This window comes from Taurulus bubalis (genome assembly GCF_910589615.1).
Source record: "Taurulus bubalis genome assembly, chromosome: 10".
In the NCBI taxonomy this organism is placed as follows: Eukaryota; Metazoa; Chordata; class Actinopteri; order Perciformes; family Cottidae; genus Taurulus; species Taurulus bubalis.
The window spans coordinates 2,880,034-2,899,812 of record NC_136598.1 but is presented as its reverse complement, the minus strand read 5'-3'; the positions used below and the strand labels follow the sequence as shown (position 1 = coordinate 2,899,812).

At 43.5% G+C, this 19,779-nt stretch overlaps 1 protein-coding gene across 2 annotated transcripts in view; it reads left to right on the top strand.

The window, feature by feature from the left end:
- The window catches only part of bcas3 (BCAS3 microtubule associated cell migration factor), a gene marked incomplete at both ends in the record, with an annotated part of 311,433 nt that overhangs the window by 285,253 nt on the left and 6,401 nt on the right, over positions 1 to 19,779 (top strand). For both annotated transcript variants that reach the window (XM_079225410.1, XM_079225409.1), the window contains one exon: positions 196 to 372. In XM_079225410.1, the coding sequence (XP_079081536.1) occupies positions 196 to 372 (177 nt within the window). The remainder of the gene's footprint in view (positions 1 to 195; positions 373 to 19,779) is intronic.

Below are 19,779 nucleotides of genomic sequence, written 5' to 3'. Positions count from 1 at the left end.
ACCCAAATTAGGAACTGCAGAAGCAGAACTGGTTCAAGCTTCATATATTTGATTCAATCCAAATGTCTGGATTGATCCTGATCCTACGAATCAGCTGATTGTTGGAGAGTTGGTGCAACTGTGAATATTGCTGCATCCCTCAATTCAGTTGTTAACCCAAAGAACCTGAATCATGTGTGTGTTGTTTGCATGCAGGTCCTTTCGATGGACGCGGGGTGACCCTGCTGGAAGTGTGTGGTAGCTGGCCGGAGAGCTTCGGCATCCCGCGACACAACGTGGGCTCAGCGGACGCCGGTGACGAAGGCCTGCGAGAGAGACTGGCCGACGCCATGTCCGAGTCGCCCTGCAGGGACATCGTGGGATCCGCTACAGGTCAGCCCAGACGACACAAAGCACGCACGCACAAACACTTCACATGAACATGGCCGCTCCATCTGGTGGTCAGACAGCCTTTCCAACAGGAAGCTGAAGACTTTCATTGACCAAATCATTTTACCTCAGGAGAACCAGGGAGGGTCCATACAAGCCCACTTCAAGAAATCTGAGCTAATGCTTTCAGTTATTTCCAAAGTAAGTACAGTCACATTGTCCTTATCTTTTTGGGGTAACCTACGTCACTGCTTTTTGCCAGCGGGTTATGGAAACTGTTTTGTGAAAATCTGAGAACGGGAGCTACATGGCGCTGAGGCAGTACAGAGGAGACGATTTGTTTCTTGTTAACTCCTGCAAAAGAAATCTGATCTAAAAGGCCGTCCAGTCTACAGCGACTCTTTTAGCAAAAACATCGCAGACGAGACAAAGAATCAACCGAGTTTTCTGTCTTCACGCGCTGTTCTTGATACATTTTCAGGCTGTAAATCAATAAATCTCTTGTCAAGATAAGTCCCAGCTGAGGGTGCCTCAGCTGTGTTTGCATATCTTCATTTGTCAGAAAGTTTTCTGCAACATTTGTGCGACTTCAGAGCAACATATTTCCTGAAAATGCTTGTGCACTTGGTGCAAGCTGATGTAATAGTGAACGATGATGTAGCAGTGTGAGTCCTTTCGCACACAAAAACCACCACCTTGGTGCTCTGGATCACTGTTTTGGTTCTAACTCCATTATAAATGTCTCCAGCGCCGCTAAGTGTCTTGTTAGGTAGCATGACTTCCTCACTGTGGCATTACCCAGGATACAGTGCTGCCAGGTCAAGGTCCAGTGATGGATTAGCTCACGATTAGTGGGACGTTCTGGCTGTGTGGCTGTGTGTGTGTGTGTGTGTGTGTGTGTGTGTGTGTGTGTGTGTGTGTGTGTGTGTGTGTGTTGAAAGAAAGGTTTTGGCATAACTGCACATGCCTTGCTTTACTCCGAGGCTTCCTGCCTGCATGTGCGTATGTGTGCACAGCAGACATGCCGTTGGCCCTGACAGTCCAAATGGTTAACTCGTTTAGGAAGTGGCAGTGCGCTCTCTTTCTCTTTCCCCCCTTCTTAAGTGAGTGAGTGTGTGTGTGAGAGGTAGGGGGGGGGGGCACAAGGCCCTAATGGATTTAGCATCGACTATCATCCCCCCAGTCATATTCAGTCCAGTTGCCCCCCCAAGCTTAGGATTTAACCTCATTTGTAGCCCCTCTCTCTCTCTCTCTCTCTCTCTCTCTCTCTCTCTCCCTTTCTCTGCCCCCCCCCCTTCTGTGTTTTTTCATTACATTAGATTTAAGAGACTCACGGACACCAGTAGTCAGTCGCCTCTCGTTCTTCTTCCCTCCACCCCCAAGTCCCATGGTGACCCACACAAAATTCATTACTGATCACATTACATCAAAATACAGCCAAACACACAAACACACACACACACACACACATTTCCTGCCCCTTGAGCTGTGCTGAAGACATCATGCACAGGGAATGTGATGGACTTGTTGGTTCCTCTATTCATCCATACAGGCAGAGAGGCTTCGGCCTCTGTTGGCTAATCTAATAGTGCAGCACTTCAGTGCTGTAACATGGGAAATGTCCCCGTGTCTGCTGGAAGGAGGAGAGCCATACATGGTCAGGAGTTAGACTTTAATGAAAAGAGAGACCTGCTTGGGTCACTGTTGTCCATTCCGGTAACAGCCATGACCGCCCCCTCTGTGTTGTATGACTAATTGAACTTGACTTTGACAAAGATATTGCACATGGGCAAGATTACCATCTCGCTTATCTGGACGCAGCCATGGCTTGTGTGCATACTCGTGTGGCGACGTGGTAAAGTGGAGGATCTTGTCATTACGACAAAAACCCTTTCACCCCATGTAGTCGACTTGTGTTTACTTTACTTTCCTCACTGAGACTGACAGAAAAGAAACGACTGTAACTCAAAGACAGAGATGGAGCTCACCTGACCCGATCACCACAGACATACATGTGTTCTTTAGTTTATGCAGTGGAATCTGTAGGCTGAATTTAACAAAACAAACTCCTCACACAATTATAGTGTAATACACTTTTTTTTGTAATAAATATATTATTTAAAACTTGTGTTTTGTACTATTCGAGACACATATCAATAATTCAAATACAAAATGATGCAAACTCAAACACTAAGTTCAAATAAAGAATGTGTATATTATTTTGTTTGACAGATTTTGTATGCTACTGCTCACTGACATGTCACTGTGGTGTAAAGCTGTTGATATCCAATTTTTTTCTCTCCAAACATCTTAAATTGCGTATATGTGAATCGTGGATTAGGGGGACATGCCCCCAAACCACCGCTCGTAAACCCCGCCCCCTGGACCTCAGTATTTCTAAAGTGGTTACAGCATGACGGATGGACACGGTTTGTTGGATTACCTGTTTAACTAATCTATATTAATTCATTGAAACCTTTAGCTGTCAGAGACTTGTTGAAATGGAAGTTGTTTTGGTTCAGGGTGTTCTTCAGATTATTAACAGTGAGCGGGACGATGATCCTGGACAGAGAAGTTGCTGTTGTCTTTTTTGTTTTATGTTCTTAGCAAGTCAAATGATTCACTTGCATCCCGGTGGGGGCAGACATCTCAAAGACAAATTCCAGGACCGACAAACAAAACAAAATCTAAAAAAATCTTCATAAAAACAAAATCAAAACCGGGCATATTAAAACTGCTAATTAAAAGAACAAAATCACTTTCATGAGAACTTTTAAATGAATTACGACATAAAGTATGATGAGATCAAATAAGGCTTATTAATACCACGCAGAGCTGCAGAAGCAAGAACAGATGCAGAGTTACAAGAGTCGAAGGAGTTCATTATGAATGTATGATATAGAGTGAAAGTCAATAAAAAGGTCCTGAACCCAAAAATCATAGAGAAAGATTATCTCAAATAAATCAGATGACTACAAGAATTGAACATACAGTGTGTACCTCTTATGTTACCGCCAAAGTGATCACCAGAATGATTATTATCACAATTTTTCTGTTTTTTCATTGTATTTCATGTAAATTTCCATCTCATTGACACTTGTGTATTTAATACATGAATATAAAGTAATGAAATGGACAGCTTCAATATTTACTGATTTCATTGACTGTTTCAAAACACAGAACAGCTGTTTTAAACGCTTTTTAAATTACAGAAAATTCAACGACTGTACTGAGTTTAATTCACAACAGTATGACACAGTACAGTGCAGTACATACAATATAGTTTACTGTAGTTCAAAATATTATTAAGCTATAGCCTGAAATTATATTGTATGCAAATAACATAAATAAAAAAACAAACGTGTTCATGAAATACAGTATCATGGGAGAAGAATAAAACAAAAATGGATTGATTGATATATATTGTCATGTCATGTCAAGGACACTCCTACACGCACTAACACCCTCGAGAGGTAACCGGCTTCCTTCCTTCCTTCCTTGGCTTTCTATTGGAGCAGAGCAACAGTCGGACACGGCATCCCATCCACATCTGATCCACACGGGACACGACACGCTCCTCCCCGGATCAACGGGAGAGAGTTGTGACGCTCAATGTTTCTGGATGTACACTTTAAAATGTTTCTGTGAATTGAGCTGTATATGGTCTGTTTAAAGGCTTTCTGTGTGTGTGTGTGTGTGTGTGTGTCTGTGTGTCTTAGCGTGACACTTCGATGGGCAAAGGCATATGATATCTTGCTCAGCGTCTCCATGTGCTGGGAGCCTCAGCGTTAGACACACACACACACACACACACAGAGGGGCTGCTGACCTAGAACCTGTTTGTGAACACACGTATGGAAGCCACGCCCCCTCTTAACTCACCTATACATACATTCCCCTCATCCATTTCTCCGTCTTGTGTTTCAGAGTGCTGAGTGAATTCTCCGCAAACTTTTCAAACTCCGCAATTACTTTCAACTGACTGTCATTATTTGTGCCATTCCACTGCTATTCATCACAGGTTTTCGTCTACAAAAACTATTTGCAGTATGATCATTGACAAAATTAAAATATTTGGATTGAAACACAGCAACAAACAGGACCCCCCCCCCCCCCCCCTCCTTCTCTATGTTTCTGCTCAGAGGATCTCAGAGCTGGAATGCTCACTGATGTAACAAATCACCGTCTCTCTGACATTCTCCTCCGCACACACACACACACACACACACACACACACACACACACACACACAGACACACTCTTTCGCAGATTCACAGGGAAAACAAAGCCTCCAGTCAGGGTAATGGGGCTCTCACGCTTAGGCCGAGACCCAGCGTCGCCAGCTCGGAGGGCAGGTGACACTCACATAGAGCGATGGACGGAGGGACGGAGGGAGGGAGAGAGGGAGAGAACAGAGCACATAGGAGAGGAGGGGAGAGAGAGTGAGAGAGACACTGACGACTAAAACACACTGGGGCTGAAATTCGATTTGGCTCCAATGATATAATGTTGCTAACTGGATTTGGCTTATTGGTGCCTGTCCAACATAAATTCCAGCTCAGCTGAGAGCGACTCCAGCTGAGGAACAACCACACTTTCACTGGGCCTTTGCTTGCATCCTGTCATTTCCAGTGGGTATGATATTTTGTATAGTATCAGAATATCTTTTAAACTTTTAAAAAGTGTGCTTTAGAGAGACAGACACATACAGTGCCCTCCAGAATTATTGTTTCTGGACTGAATATGCTTCATAACATGTCAATGCTTGTGTTTATTTTGCAGATTGAGATGCTTTAGGTCTTAATCTTTCTACAGATGTGCAGTATTACTCTGGGGGATGATGGGAAGGCACAGAACAATACAATAAAAAACTCGGGGAGCAATCAAGGAGTCATTTTTTGCTCAGACTCTTGACTTTTGATCATATTTATGCAGAAAATAAGTAAAATCATAGCAAGGAGTTGCGGATTCGTTAGAGCTCGAGGACAATAGGGTCTGGTATTCATATGAAGGTCATATGAGCTGTAGAACACCTTATCAGGTTGGTTCTTGAAATGTACTTATTTGCCTATTATTATTTTATTTTCAAAGGCTGTGCTGGATTAAGAACATGATATTTATGATGATGTATGATGTTTGCTTTGGTTCTCACATGACTCTTACTGTAAATTATATTTCAGATGGCATTAAAAATGTCTTAGTAAGTTTCTGATATGAACCAACAACCTATGACTGAGGGTATCTTCACCACTCAGGGACACTGGGTGATGCTTTAGATGAAATATCCGGTGCCAACAGTGCTCCGTTTGTTTTTCATGTTGCTGCGTATGTGTTGGGTTTAGTTTGGCTGATTGATGAGTTAATGGTGCTGGGACCACCCACAACCACCGGGTCATAACCAGCTCTGTATGTTGGATCCAAGCTCAAAGAAGCTGGGAGTAATAATAATAATAACAATAATAGGAATAATAGTAAGACTGTCTGAACAGCACAACTCAGCTGGCTCTCTCAACACTCGACTCAAGACTAATATTTAGGGGAGCCTTATCTGCACCGCAAGGTTGGGAGTGTGTGTGTGTGTGTGTGTGTGTGTGTGTGTGTGTGTGCGTGTGTGTGTGTGTGTGTGTGTGTGTGTGTGTGTGTGTGTGTGTGTGTGTGTGTGTTTATTAAGACCACCAATTGCTTATATATTGTTGTACTGTATACAAAATAAAGTGTGTGAAGCTTCAGGCCTTCACACACACACACACACACACACACACACACACACACACACATACACACACACACATACAGTACACCCATCTGTATATGTGCGAATGAATACATTTGTGTACCCACTGCATGTGTTTATATTTGAGCCGTGTGTGCAAATGTAATCATGTGTGTGTGTGCGTGTTTATGTAAATACGCTCCACCCTTCACATGCATGTGTTAAAAGGATCTTTACGTGTGTGTGTGCACAAGTGTTTGCAATTACTCAGGTTTGTGTGCACGCATGTGCTGATGGACATGTGTTTCTATCAACTACCTAATATCTACATATGGTCGGACATACACTCGTGTGTGTGTGTGTGTGTGTGTGTGTGTGTGTGTGTGTGTGTGTGTGTGTGTGTGTGTGTGTGTGTGTGTGTGTGTGTGTGTGTGTGTGTGTGTGTGTGTGTGTGGGTGTGTGTGTGTGTGTGTATGTGTATTTCCCCGACTGACCTCTTAAAGTTCTTGTGTTTGTGAGCTAGCAGGCGGTGGTCCAAACAGGCTCCCTGACTCAATAATTGCTCGTTTGCTGGTGGAACCCGGACCGCCGGCCTCAGGGAGGGTTCCACTATGTATCTGATGTTATCACTTCAGAGAAAACATCAGCTCTGCTGCGTGTGATTGAGGTTCCCCTCACACACTTCTGTGTGTATCAACGTGCATTGTGAACATATGTGAGCACCTAATGCTAAAGAGCCGACACGATGTTGCTTATCTCTCCCTCGCCCCATTTTCTAATCAATAGTACACTAAACGGCATTGTGCTTTAGGAGCACGCTATTTTTCCATTTGGACCAAGTGTTCTTTTTCCATTTGATGGATGTGCACTGTATATTAGAACAAGCTATCAAATATAGTGCCTTAATGTTTTAATGCCACTGGACTCTGCTAAGAGGCTGTAATCTACCGTATGCATCTAACCAGTGCTGGGCTCCTGACTGGAACAATGCAATACATTACTCATTACTGTTACTCATTTCTAAAGTACCATAATTGCTTTAGTTATTAGTCCCTGTGGCCAGTAATTGGTTCATCTACTCATTCATCTAGTTTTCTGTTGAATGTCCAGATTTGGGGCATGTCATCAAAACAAGCTGGATAATTTATGTCCATATATTCTCAGTCTGTGTGACTGGTTTGAAAACTGCTTCTGTCATCACTTCCCCCAAAACGATGAGCTTTCTCCTCCCAGAAGGTCAACGAGGAGTCAGAGTAGTAGGAATACACCGTGCAGGGGAAGTCCTCTGTCTACCTCTTCTTCATCACAGTACCAGGGAACCCTCACACACACAAGAATCTGCTTTGGACTTTTATGGGAAGAGACTATTCTATTGGTCCATGACAGAGGCGTGTGGGTGATTTCCCAGCTGTGTGTGTGGAGTGTGAACGGTACAGGGCCTCATACCTCAAGGGGCCGTTCTGTCATTCTGCATTCAACACGCATGATGCTGCTGGTTGAATGTCCCTGTGTTTGTACCGGTGGCTCAGGTGTGGGTGATGCTGTTGACGCCGGGCTTCATACTGTTTACGGTGCACATCATGCTGCTGTTAGGACAATATAAAATGAAATATATGCCTTTTATTTTCATATTTGCGGGAAATACACTTTAAATTCAGACTTTTTGTGATTAGTTGACTTCTTCAAAGAGCAGGAATAGTCAAAGCGTAATAATCCTCCATCTTAGATTTCAGACGAGTGTTGGCTAGGTCGGAACCATGTGGTCTGAAAATAGATTGTATGTAATCTATTTTCAGACCACATGGTTACATACATATACTGTAGATTCTTGTCCCAGTGAAAAGGAACGAGATTATATAGATGTCTAGGATTAACACATTCAGTGGAAATATGTTGAAAATGACTAAAGGAGGCAAAAGGAAATGTAAGGAAGTAACACTTGTGATAAATTGCAGTACAGCACGGCAAAAAATAAAAATAATACCTGCAATACACTGATCGTTACTTGATTTTATATATATATATATATATATATAAACATATATATATATATATATACATATGTATATGTATATATATATATATACATATGTATATGTATATATATATATATATACATATACATATATATATATATACATATGTATATGTATATGTATATATATATATATATATATATATATATATATATATATGGGATTTGCCTTTAATGTGTCCTGGTGGAGTTCTCTGCACCAATGTGCTGTAAGTATGTAGTCAGTAACCCAAAGTCCATCGATCAAAATCAATCAATTTGATTTAAACATACTCAGTTACGGCTAAACGTGAACTGATGATGTTTATATATTTTACATTTGGCCCAGCAGATGTATTCCGATCATAGATAGCATGCCCATCCAGACAATCTGACAGTAGGTAGTGGTGGTTTGCTTCAAATATGGAGTCAATGTACTTCTTCTGTCACTGTGCAATGAAGTAGCTGATTTGTGTCTATGAGCTCCATTGAAGCCTGAAGCCATGCAAACGAGCTGCGCAGAAAAATAAAACGTGTTCTATTACAAATTAATAGCCTTTTTAAGTTTTGCTATTGTATAAATCGTTCCATAGAAAACATAATTAATTGGTCTATTAAGGAAACATGGAAACTAGACTGCACGCCTGTTCAGACAGCTGTGTGATTTAATGGTGGTACAATACTTCCTGTATTTGAATTGGCCGCGTCCTCCATTCACACAAAGCCGGGCTGTTATCCATCCTGCCGACTGCTGTTCAGCCTGTTTCAGTCCACTGATACCCATCACAAGAGCAACAGCGTAGAGAAGCACAGGCTTGGAGGTCCTTCTTTTCCTATAAATCAGTGCAGACATGTGCTGGCTTCAACTGTGTACACACACACACACACACACACACACAAACAAGAATAACATGCTTACAGGCCGTGTACACTCGTCTGGCTGGCTGACCAGCAGACTGTTTAGAAGTTCATAACGGACTGTAAGCATGCAACCCAGTGAAGAGAAGTGTCTCTGAATGAAAGCACATTTGAGTTCAAATCTTTATTTAGGTAGCCGATCAAGTGTCTATAATGTGTCTTATTATAAATCGTGCGTAGTATTTTTTACATTTTGTTTGCTTGATATCAGAGGTTTTGGGACAAATGTCATCAAATCAACATGTTTCTCGATTAAAACTCTTTTCAAGAAGTCAAAGTTGTAAAATGTCATGTTTGTGTAAGTAACTCTACTTATGAAAGCACGTGCGCAACTTTTGAAAAATATAGTTAGAAGTTTGCAAATTTAGATCAGCTTCTATTCAATTAAGCTATAAGCAAACACAACTTTAAATAAAAGTTGAGCTGGATTGAGCTGGACTTTTTTTATTATTATTTTGTAGATGGGCCAAGCCAGGTCAGGTTGAGCACTGAATGTGTGCGTTCTGTATGAACCTCACAGTGCCATCACACCAGAAAAACATCAGAGAGAGGGATCGGTTCATTCCAGTGGAGCTGCCAGATCAGCAGATCTGTGTGAACCTTTTGCATTTGCAACTTGGGTGAACTTTGACGAGCAACTTCGCGACACATGAATTGTTAATTGTCAGCACTAGCAAGTTTCTTGGCAGGCGACGGTGTTGGGGATTAGCTCTGCAGGGAAAGTGTTTTTGCCCACTACCCGTACGTTTCAAGATCGAAGATGTTTATTGTCACTCTTCAGATATGAACTGTGCCCCCGCCAACACACGGCCAACCACCGGTCACATGCTGTGGCCTACCAGCCACCGAGTAGAGATGAATATACAAGACGTCAGGGAGAAATGCTGCTGGAAGACGAGGCACAGACAGAACTGGATGTGTCTGCTTTTAGATCCCCCCGAGCAAAGGGAACTTAATAGTTTAGGTTTTCAACATGCCAGTCTGATTTGTCATGAACTCCAAGTCCTTTCAGTCGGTCCAGAAAGCTAGCTGGATACATAATGAATCAGACATGCCTCAAAATGTGACTCCCACCATCCATTGAAGTGCTTCCCAGTCTAACGCTGGCGTCAATATGGCCGGTCTTTAGCGACCAGCTTCTTCGCAGCCTCCATGTATGTACAGCTGCATGTATATTGTACACAGCATAATTGTGACTATGATCTCAATAGCCGGCCTAATGTACAGACTGGAATACTCACGCTATGGACCACACACACACACACACACACACACACACACACACCATTTGGATACTTGACTAACTCAAAACTATTAGTTAATCATTTTGTGACATGCCCAGAGGGCCATGTTGTCCCCTCGCTTTAACCAAAGAGAGAGAAGAAAGAGAGAGAGCAAATGAGTACACTCTCTCCCTGAAAGCTACTCAGCGCTGCCGTGACAGACAGAAAGAACAAACGCAGGGAGGAGGAGGGGGGGGGGGGGAGTGTGAGAGAGAGAGAGACGTCAGGGACTGAGTGAAAGAACAGAAAAGGGAATGCGAGGCCGGAGAGTATGGTGCTGAGAGAAGAGACGACGAGTGTGAAAGCAGAGTGTGGTCATTATATCTGCCCTTCAGCGCTGCCCTCCTCCCAACCCCTCTCTCTCTCTCTCTCTCCTTCCCTCTCTCTTTCTTCCTCTCTCTCTCCCTCCTTCTCTCTCTCCCTCCCTCTCTCCCTCCACGTTGCCAGGCGAGACTTTGAGCGTAATATGCGGCGACAGTGTGAGACGATGAAGAATAATTCCTGTATTCAGAGCTGCCACAGCTCGCCCCTCCTCCTCTTCATCCTCCTCCTCCTCCTCATCCTCCCTCTCAACTGCACTGACAAGTCAGGCCTGGATATCATTGTATCATTTATCCCAGCCTCGCCTCTGCCACTCTGCCTCGTTTGCCCATAGGGAAGTGTGAAAAGTGTGCGTGTGTGAGAGAGAGAGAGAGAGAGAGTGAGTGTGTGTGTGTGTGTGTGTGTGTGTGTGTGTGTGTGTGTGTGTGTGTGTGTGTGTGTGTGTGTGTGTGTGTCTATGCGTGTTAGTGTCACTATGCGTTTGTGTGTATGGCGCTCCAGCTGACTGCAAATGGGCTTTTGTGGAGTTTTTTGGAGACTGCACTTAACAGCTCGCTCAAGGGAGACACACACACACACACACACACACACACACACACACACAAGGGGCTGTAAGGGCTCACAGAAAAGGAGGGCAAGTAAGAGCAGAAAGAGAGAGAGAATTATGGCGAGAAAGAAAAAGAGAGCGATGGTGAGAGTGGAAGGAAGCGCTTTTTAAAGCCCTGTTCCCGTGTCTGTTTTGGGTCGGTCGGACGACAAGAGGGCCGGAGACACACTTTGTGAGCAGTATCAGAAATGGTCTCTGGTTGAGGGCGATCCACTTCACCCAATCTGCTGCGGCGGCGGCGCGCAGCAAAACACTTGTCGCTGCTGCTTCTGTCGCTCTGCTGACTGGAGCAAGTAACGCGCCTTGATCTGTGACCCGTCACTCAAACTGCATCCAGGCCATTTCCTGCAAACTGTCGCTCCAGCTGATACGGAGACATCCATTAGTGGTTTGGACTTTGGACTATTCGGTATGAAGTTACAGGACACACGCTGGGATCTTGTACATTATATATTGGAAATTAACAATTGCACCAGAACTTTATCCTATTTTGTCTCAAAGTACAATTGTGTACACTAGTGTGATGCTCACCAATGGTTCGTGAATAAGAAGCAGGAGACTGTGTTTGACCCAAGAGCAGTTGAGTTGAACCGGTAAACCAGTTATAATCCATCAGTCAGCTCTTGTTAACGCACTAATTTGGCGAACTGATGTTGATTTTATTTACTTTTGGCTGAACCCGTGGTTTGACAAAGACTTCAGAAAGAATTCCAGGCGAGTATGAGACTGTTATCTTCCATCCATCCATTATCCTGGAACCGCTTATGCTCCTCCGGGTCGCGGGGTGCTGGAGCTGATCCCAGCTGATAATACTGGTCTTGGTCCAGCAATTTGTCAGGACAATGTCTTGTGTACGTATTGCGCAGCCTTCAAGATGATTCAACTTCTGCAGGTCCTCTCGCAGTAGTCTGCACTTAAACTATAAAACGACAATACGGTCCACATGTCCTTCATTCTAACTCAAGCTTTTACTTTCTGAAAGAAGCCTGAAGGCCTCAATGCATCAGAAAGCCCCCCCCCCCTCCTCCTCACCTTTTTAACTTTGAATTGAGGGACTGGGTCTGAAACCAGCAATCTTCGCTCTCAAAGTCTTTCTTCATACCTCACACAACTACTTCCATCATGTTTGTGTGAGTGCAGCACGATGAAGGCTATAAAGGGAAGACCACCATAGACAATACAAAGACGTGCAAAAGACACTGAATTCTTAGAGATCCGAAAGGTAGCGGGCTGCAGCCAGGAGCAGCTATGATACGGGGCTTTTTGCTCCCGTAGTAGCTATCTGTATATCTATCTATCTATTCAGAGCAGGTATAGAAACTTCTACCTCTAGACATGGTGGAATGGCGTATTGGACGACCTCCTTTCAAGCCCACTGACCTCTGTTGGATTCGTCAGTGTCAGATAAGCCAAAGATAACATATTGCAGGTTGTGTAAGAACCTGTTCAGACCTGACATCCTCCTGCATCGTGTGTGATCTCATCATAAGTGAGCATCGCCAAGTAAAGGTGCGAACAAACCCCCGGACGCATTGAGGACGCGTTGGGATCCGATCCCTCAGACCACGTTCGGAGGTGGTCACATTCTTTGATCGGTGTGTACGTATATGTGTCCGAGGCCGAGGCTGAGGTCTTCTGCGTAAGAGGGAAGTATTCAGGTTGACCACGTCTGAAAATGTGGGGAAGCCCATCGAGATATATTATGTCAAACATCTCGGCCAGTTTGGTTTGCCTGGAACATGGCAAGGAATAGACCCAGTCTCTATTGTTTGGATTACTTATTTTCAATTTTTAGGCAGACTTGGCTCAAGACGTGCACTGCTGTCTCCCGTCGGTTAAAAACAAGAACGCATTTGTTCTGTCCAATCAGTGATGAAGCTTGTAGAGACAGGAAGTGAGGAAGTGGCCACTCGAGACGCAAGTGGAGATGAATGTACTTGTGTTTGGATTCATGATGGATGACATTTTTGAGAAAGAAAAAAAACTCAAGGCTTGAGAAGCTCTTTAAAGCATTAAACACATTTTAATCAAAAGACAAAAACATTATTTTTCTCATCTTTTATGAATTGACAAACCACCCAAAGTTAGTACTGTCATCTGTGTACATGTTGCAAAAGAGATGAGATTAAGTGAATGAAGCCTCAGAGGGAGGTCACATTCTCAAAGGAAACATTTTTTGGGGGATACAGATTTTTGTGAAGGGGTTCTTTCACACATCAATTATACAGAAACTTGGTAATCTAGCAAACTGCCTCATAATCTACTTATAATCTAATAAGAGGGACAGGTCGTGAATACTGGAACAAAGATCACTTATCAGGCGGCAGCTAACTCGGTCAACACACAGAGTGTCGGCAAAGTGTTTGTCTTCACACACCAGGTCACACTTTAAACAGATAATGTGTTTCTGGGGTGCATACACACATGTATACACACACACTCCTCTCACACCCATCATACTGACTCATGTATACACATATATCAGACACACACTATCTCCCCTAACATGACCCTGCATGCGGGTGTGTGTGTGTATCAATAAAATATGGTGGCATGAATAAGTGATAAGATACATAATGGAGAGGCAGACGAGCTGAGCTGAGCCAGGCCAGCTTTCCACAACACTGGAACTTCCTGTCAACAGAATGTCCAACCAAGGACGTGTCCTCCTTCTAAGAAAGGGGTTGGAGAGAAGCGAAGAGGAGGAGATAGCGTGACGAAGGTTAGCACATTGGGTAGTGGGTAGGATCAAGAGCTCTCTCTTGCTGTCTCAGCAACTGGCAACTAGCCCTAGCTGAGTAATATTCATAAAGCTAAATGCTAAACAACTGTTAGCTGTGTAAATATCGATATTCGATCTCTCCTAGAAAGTGGAGACCAGGCGAGAGGGCGGTGACAAAACACTGCAGTCAAGTCAAACCGTTGCCAGAAGTCTTCATAGAATATACAGGAAGTCATTGTAAATGTGGACATGTGTGTGTATCTTTATTCTCTTTCTGTCTGCCTTGTTTTGATGCTCGTGAGAAAACCAATAGGCATTCTAATCTTCACATCTTTATGATACACTGACTCCTCTGATACAGTGCTTTGGAGTGCATTAACAGCTCTATTGTGGTAGAAAGTTCCCAACCGCTCTTACTAGACATTGGCTTTGTCTTTCTAGTGTGAAACAGGATGAGACCTTTTCCACACATTAGCACATTTTACAGGCTGCTGCCCCTCTGAGGCTCTTCAACACAGTCCTCTCCATCATATCCTCTCTTCCACGGGTGGAAGGTGGGCCGCATTGATTTTAAGTTAAAGTCCAACTCTGTGCAAACTACGTGTATCAATCAAATGCGACCTAAACTGGCTGAACCACAGGCCGAGAATGGAAAAAGATATGTGTGTAGCCACATAGCCGCCATGATTATAGCACATTGAAAACCATTAGAGCTGACATATGAAAAGCATCTGGTTCATGTTGATGCTATAGAGATAATGGTATCTATCTGTTCCACTCCACGGTCCTCGAATGCAAGCAATAGCAATACAAGGATGTGTTATAACGAAATGAGCTGAACTCAGCTAATGACGAGCACTGGCAGTAATGTGAGAGGACAAGAAAGCAAGAGCTTCCTACATGTACATTGGTCGCTTTTTCAAGCCGAGTTGGTTTGTGTGAGTTGTGATTTCCGTCTAAGAGATGAGAACGTTTAAAAACCCAGAGCACCTTTGGATTGGTTGATGAGGTGGATTACAACTGATCTTCTGTGCGTGATAAACTAGTGAATGAGGTTTGTAATATTGGAGTGAGTGGATGAAAATAAAAGGTATGCATTTTATAATGCATCTACTTATTAGATATTATCTACTACGAGATTGCGTACGACTAAGAACTGCAGTGGTTATACATATTTAATAACCATGTTTTATAGTTTTCATGACCAGAGCAGCAACAGTGTTATATCCTAGCTATTACATGTTTAATCTGCATTCTCCGATTTTAGGGTTTTCAGGGGGTCCTAGGTGTTAATTAGGATATGACCTTCATGTGTTCTTCTTTTATTTTATTTTATTCTTTTTTCTTTCTTTGCAGCAAATATAATTGATAAAGATTGGAGGGGAATGTAATTGCCCCAAAAATATTACCATAAATCAAATAGAGAGATAAATGATTATATAATCAATTAATATTTAATCATATTTAATATTGTAAACATATCGCTACAAACCTATTTAAAAAGAAAACCCTCAAGCATGGACTTTCTGTACATTCGTTGTCTAATGTCTCCTCACAGTAATTCATTCTTCTGCGAGTTGGTAGTGTGTGTGTGTGTGTGTGTGTGTGTGTGTGTGTGTGTGTGTGTGTGTGTGTGTGTGTGTGTGTGTGTGTGTGTGTGACAGACTATACATCCTCGCAGGTCGTTTGCATTCTCCTGTTGTTTTGAATGAAGACCTTTCGACCTCTGCTGTCTTGACCCGCATCTAAATTGTTCAAAGAAAGTGTGTGTGCGTCACATGAAGGCAGATAAAGGAAATCATCATGCTACTTAAAGCTCAAACCCATGTACCCAACAACAAACGTTCTGTTTACTCAAACCTAGCATTATAGATCGTCCCTTTCGAATGCAGCTTTTCTACCCTATATAAAGGCAATCCACGTGTAATGGAGGCTCCTTTGTATCCGCTTCTCTTCCACAAGCAGCTTTTCTAAGGACTCTTCTCCTTCTTAGAGACCAGCTGAACCTTTTCCCTTCTGACCCTTCGCTGACTGTGTGTGCGTATGTGTGCACGTTGCGTGTTTGTGTGTCTCTCAAGGTTAACCTGCACACAAGTACCCATGGTACACTGGTGTTGTGCTCGATGGAGCCTCATTCTTCCTCTTACCAGCTCTGGAGTTGTAGACACAAGTTTGCTTTCATGTGCCGCTGTTCTGATTTCACACTTGCTCCAGGAGAGGCAGGCCACTGTGTGAGAGTTTGTGAGTCAATGTGTGTGTTTGATGTCTGTGTGTGGCTACATTTAGACAGCAAAATCAGACCACTAGTTACATTTCATCAAAGCCGCATCAGGTTCAGTCATCTGACTCTGATGGGAATGTTTACATCCGTTCTACAGTGTTGGAGAAGGAATGCTATCAGCTAATGTTAGCTTCTGGCCTGATGTACACAGCCAAGGTTAGGAGACAGCATGAGAGCCTCCTGGCCCTGTTCAACACACACCATCAATATTGTGTCATTGGTAGCAGCAGATCTAGTCAACGTAGCCAGAATGAGCCAAACTGAGGAAGAATATATACTGCTTTGAAACAAATACACTCTTTTCAATTATTCTTGCCTGCTTATATATTAATATATATATTCAAATGTATATATATATATTTTTCTTTTATTAATTTTGGCAAAGTTGAAGATTATTTTTCCCAACCATCTCTAAACCATGTGTTCCAAGTGGGACACACAGGAGTAAATACAAAAGCATACTAGAGTATTTTTTACCACTGGTCTGTGATAGCATCGATAACATTAACAGACACACACACACACACACACACACACACACACACACACACACACACACTGTTCAGCAGCAGCCTTATCTTGCCTTAGCTTGACGTGGTTTTGGGGCTGGTCAAGGTACGTGATGTGATGAAGAGCGGCAGCCTCCTGACACAGTCATGTCATCAGTTTCCTCAGCGGACACCAACACCAGCCACCTCTTTCAGCTGAGAACAGCCTCCTGTCCAAAACCATCGACAGGGGGGTCCCAAGATGCTTGTCAAAGGACATCAAACCGTGTGTGTGTGTGTGTGTGTGTGTGTGTGTGTGTGTGTGTGTTCAGGATATTTCAGTAGTCTACAGAGTGAGATCTGATCTCTACCATAGGCAGTTTGCTCATGAAATGCTTATACAAGTAGAACTATTTGAATGTGATCACATAATCGTCATACTTATCAAACCATTCAGGGCCCTGTGGCCTGTGTGGAAGCTTTGGTTTTTGTCATGTTTCTCCATGTATTTAGTCAGGTGTTTCTTGTTGCTGCATGGACAGCAGTGTAAAAGCGTACCAGAGTGAGGCTCATGGAATACACTGCGCTCACAGTGCGCTGCTCTGCATCATCTAGACAACAATAAGATTCGTTGGACATTTTTCACAGTTATGAGGCAAGTCATGTGACCGGCCGGGAGCATATTTATCAACGAAATATATTTTAATTTGAGCCCAATGAAATGATTGGCTTATATTGGCTTATATCCAGACACCAGAATTTCTCTCTTTTTTTGTCAGAGCTATTTAATTTATTGATTACTGTCGGGGTGTAAAGAGAATTCAACAAATACAATGTTTTTGCTGAAGATTACCAACCCTAGCTTTATCTATACAGGTCCTTATCTTTAGAAAGTCCTCAAATGATCAGATTTTCAGGTAAATTACATGTGGTTAGTGTTATGTTTGCTGAATATACTATAATATTATATTCGGGCGGGTGTGGCTCTCTGGGCCCGTGAGCAGCAGTCGCCCATAAAGGCAGCTCCACGCAGCCTAGTGGTGAGGCGGCTGTCAGTCTGCTCTGAGTAAGTAGCCAGTCGAGTCCTGGGTCAGCACTAGGTTTTCATTAGAGGCCTAATTCAAAGCGGCCCACGTAGAGTGTCAGGAGTGTCCCGGCCTGTTGTTGGCACCCCTTATAACACACTCTAATGAGCAGCCGATGGGAGCGCTGTGGTCAGCTGTGTGTTTGGAGCTGGTGGAGCTTACACGGTCAGGGGAGGCGAAGAGAAAGTCCCCGCTCAGGGGCCTGAACCGGCCCCATGAATCACTTACTTTCTTTTTCATTTGTTTCTTAATCACGTAACCTGTTGAGTGTCATGATTCATGGGACTAGCTGCCTGCTGAGGTTTACCCTGTGGACTTGAAGCGTGAAGCCGGCCTTCTCTGTGGACTCACAGTGTGTGAGCTGGACACCGTTGCTGTGTTTATGAGACGCCTACAGCATCTCTCTGCCTCTGTGATCACTCGGTAGAGAAGTAGACGAGGGCATCATCTGTGTTGATGAATTCAGGACTAACCTTTAGTCAAAATATTTCCTGTCGACGGAGCAAATGTGAACCAATACAAAAATGCATCGAGCTTGATCCAGGCTGGTCCCAGGTGCCGGAGCAGCGCGCCGCATGAAAGCGGTGTCAACATGCAGCACGTGGCTCCATTTGAACGCTGCACATGCACATGCCCTTTATCCTGATATACCGTCTGTGGTGTGAGTGTCTCCAGCCGCATTAATGTGAGCTGTCCTTTACACAGGAGGGTGTGTTAAGCCTGGCTTTTCACAGTCCATCAAGATGATCTCCAGTGGATGTTAATGAGCTTTCCCACTAATGTGGACTCAGGCGTCCAACTGGCCAGCTTTCTAAGGATTGTGCAGAGCAAGGGCTCACATAGTGATGCCGACATGCTTTCATGTGTAAAACATCTGTAAGTCCTTATTATTAATGGTATTTTTGTACATATATACGTATTGTTGGTGTGGTTAAACTCAGTATCTTAAGTAATAACATGCCAGTGTTATTGATTGATTGACATAAGTAAGAAAAAAGAAACTATATTTGTAACGTGACACTGACAACCTGGAGGCGTTTAAGAAGTGTTTCTTTGAGTTTAGTTCCCACAGAGCCCTTCAAAGACCAGACCACGTCATGCTGTTGGCCCCGTTGGGTGAAGCAGCGGTTCCTCTTGAGGCGGAGCCTCGTCAGTCATAACGCCCGTATCTTCTGCCTCCATGGGACGGGCAGCACAAGGCAGAAAGGTGCTCTGGATGTTCACTTGTGTGCATCCCACCTGAATGAGGGAAACCATGTTAATGCAGCGTGTTATCGAGTGTCCAGACGTGGCATTGCCATGAGCACAACCATCCTCACTGCCGGCAGAGACACACCTGTCATGTAGCACCGCTGCCATCCTCCATGACTAAAAGAAAAGGAAGCTCTTAAATTGGCACCTGACATTTATAACCCACTTTGCGTTAGCTGCGTAAAAAAGAAAAAGATGTTATTTTACTGAACGCTTTAAATGTCGACCAATGTGTCATCAGTAGTAGTTATGTACACCTGGGATTAGGAGAATTGCATCTGCTAGCCATGTACACAATTAGCCTCCAGGAGTTTACTGTAGACTGACTAGTATTTTACATAAGCTTTAAAAGTCTTCTGGAAAACATGGAAACGTGGAAAGGTCTTTTTGGCGTAGGGCCGCTGCTTCTGCCCCGACGGCCCCTCTGTCACACACTGAGGGGCTCCAATGAATGCCATATTTCTGTTTCATTTCTATTTCTTTAATCATTGTTTTTGTTCTCTGTAAAAACCTGACGAGAGCAGCGACTAAATCTACTTGAGGATGCTCATGAGCGGTTGGTGGGTTCATTTAATAAAATTGCGCTACCAGACAAATTCCATCCAACACCAATTTGTATGTGAACCATTCCTGACATAGGCCAGCGTGCACACACGTCTGTGTAAGTGTGTGTGTGAGACTGTTGGGGGTTGGAATGTGACGTGAGAGCACTAATCAGAGCCAGCTG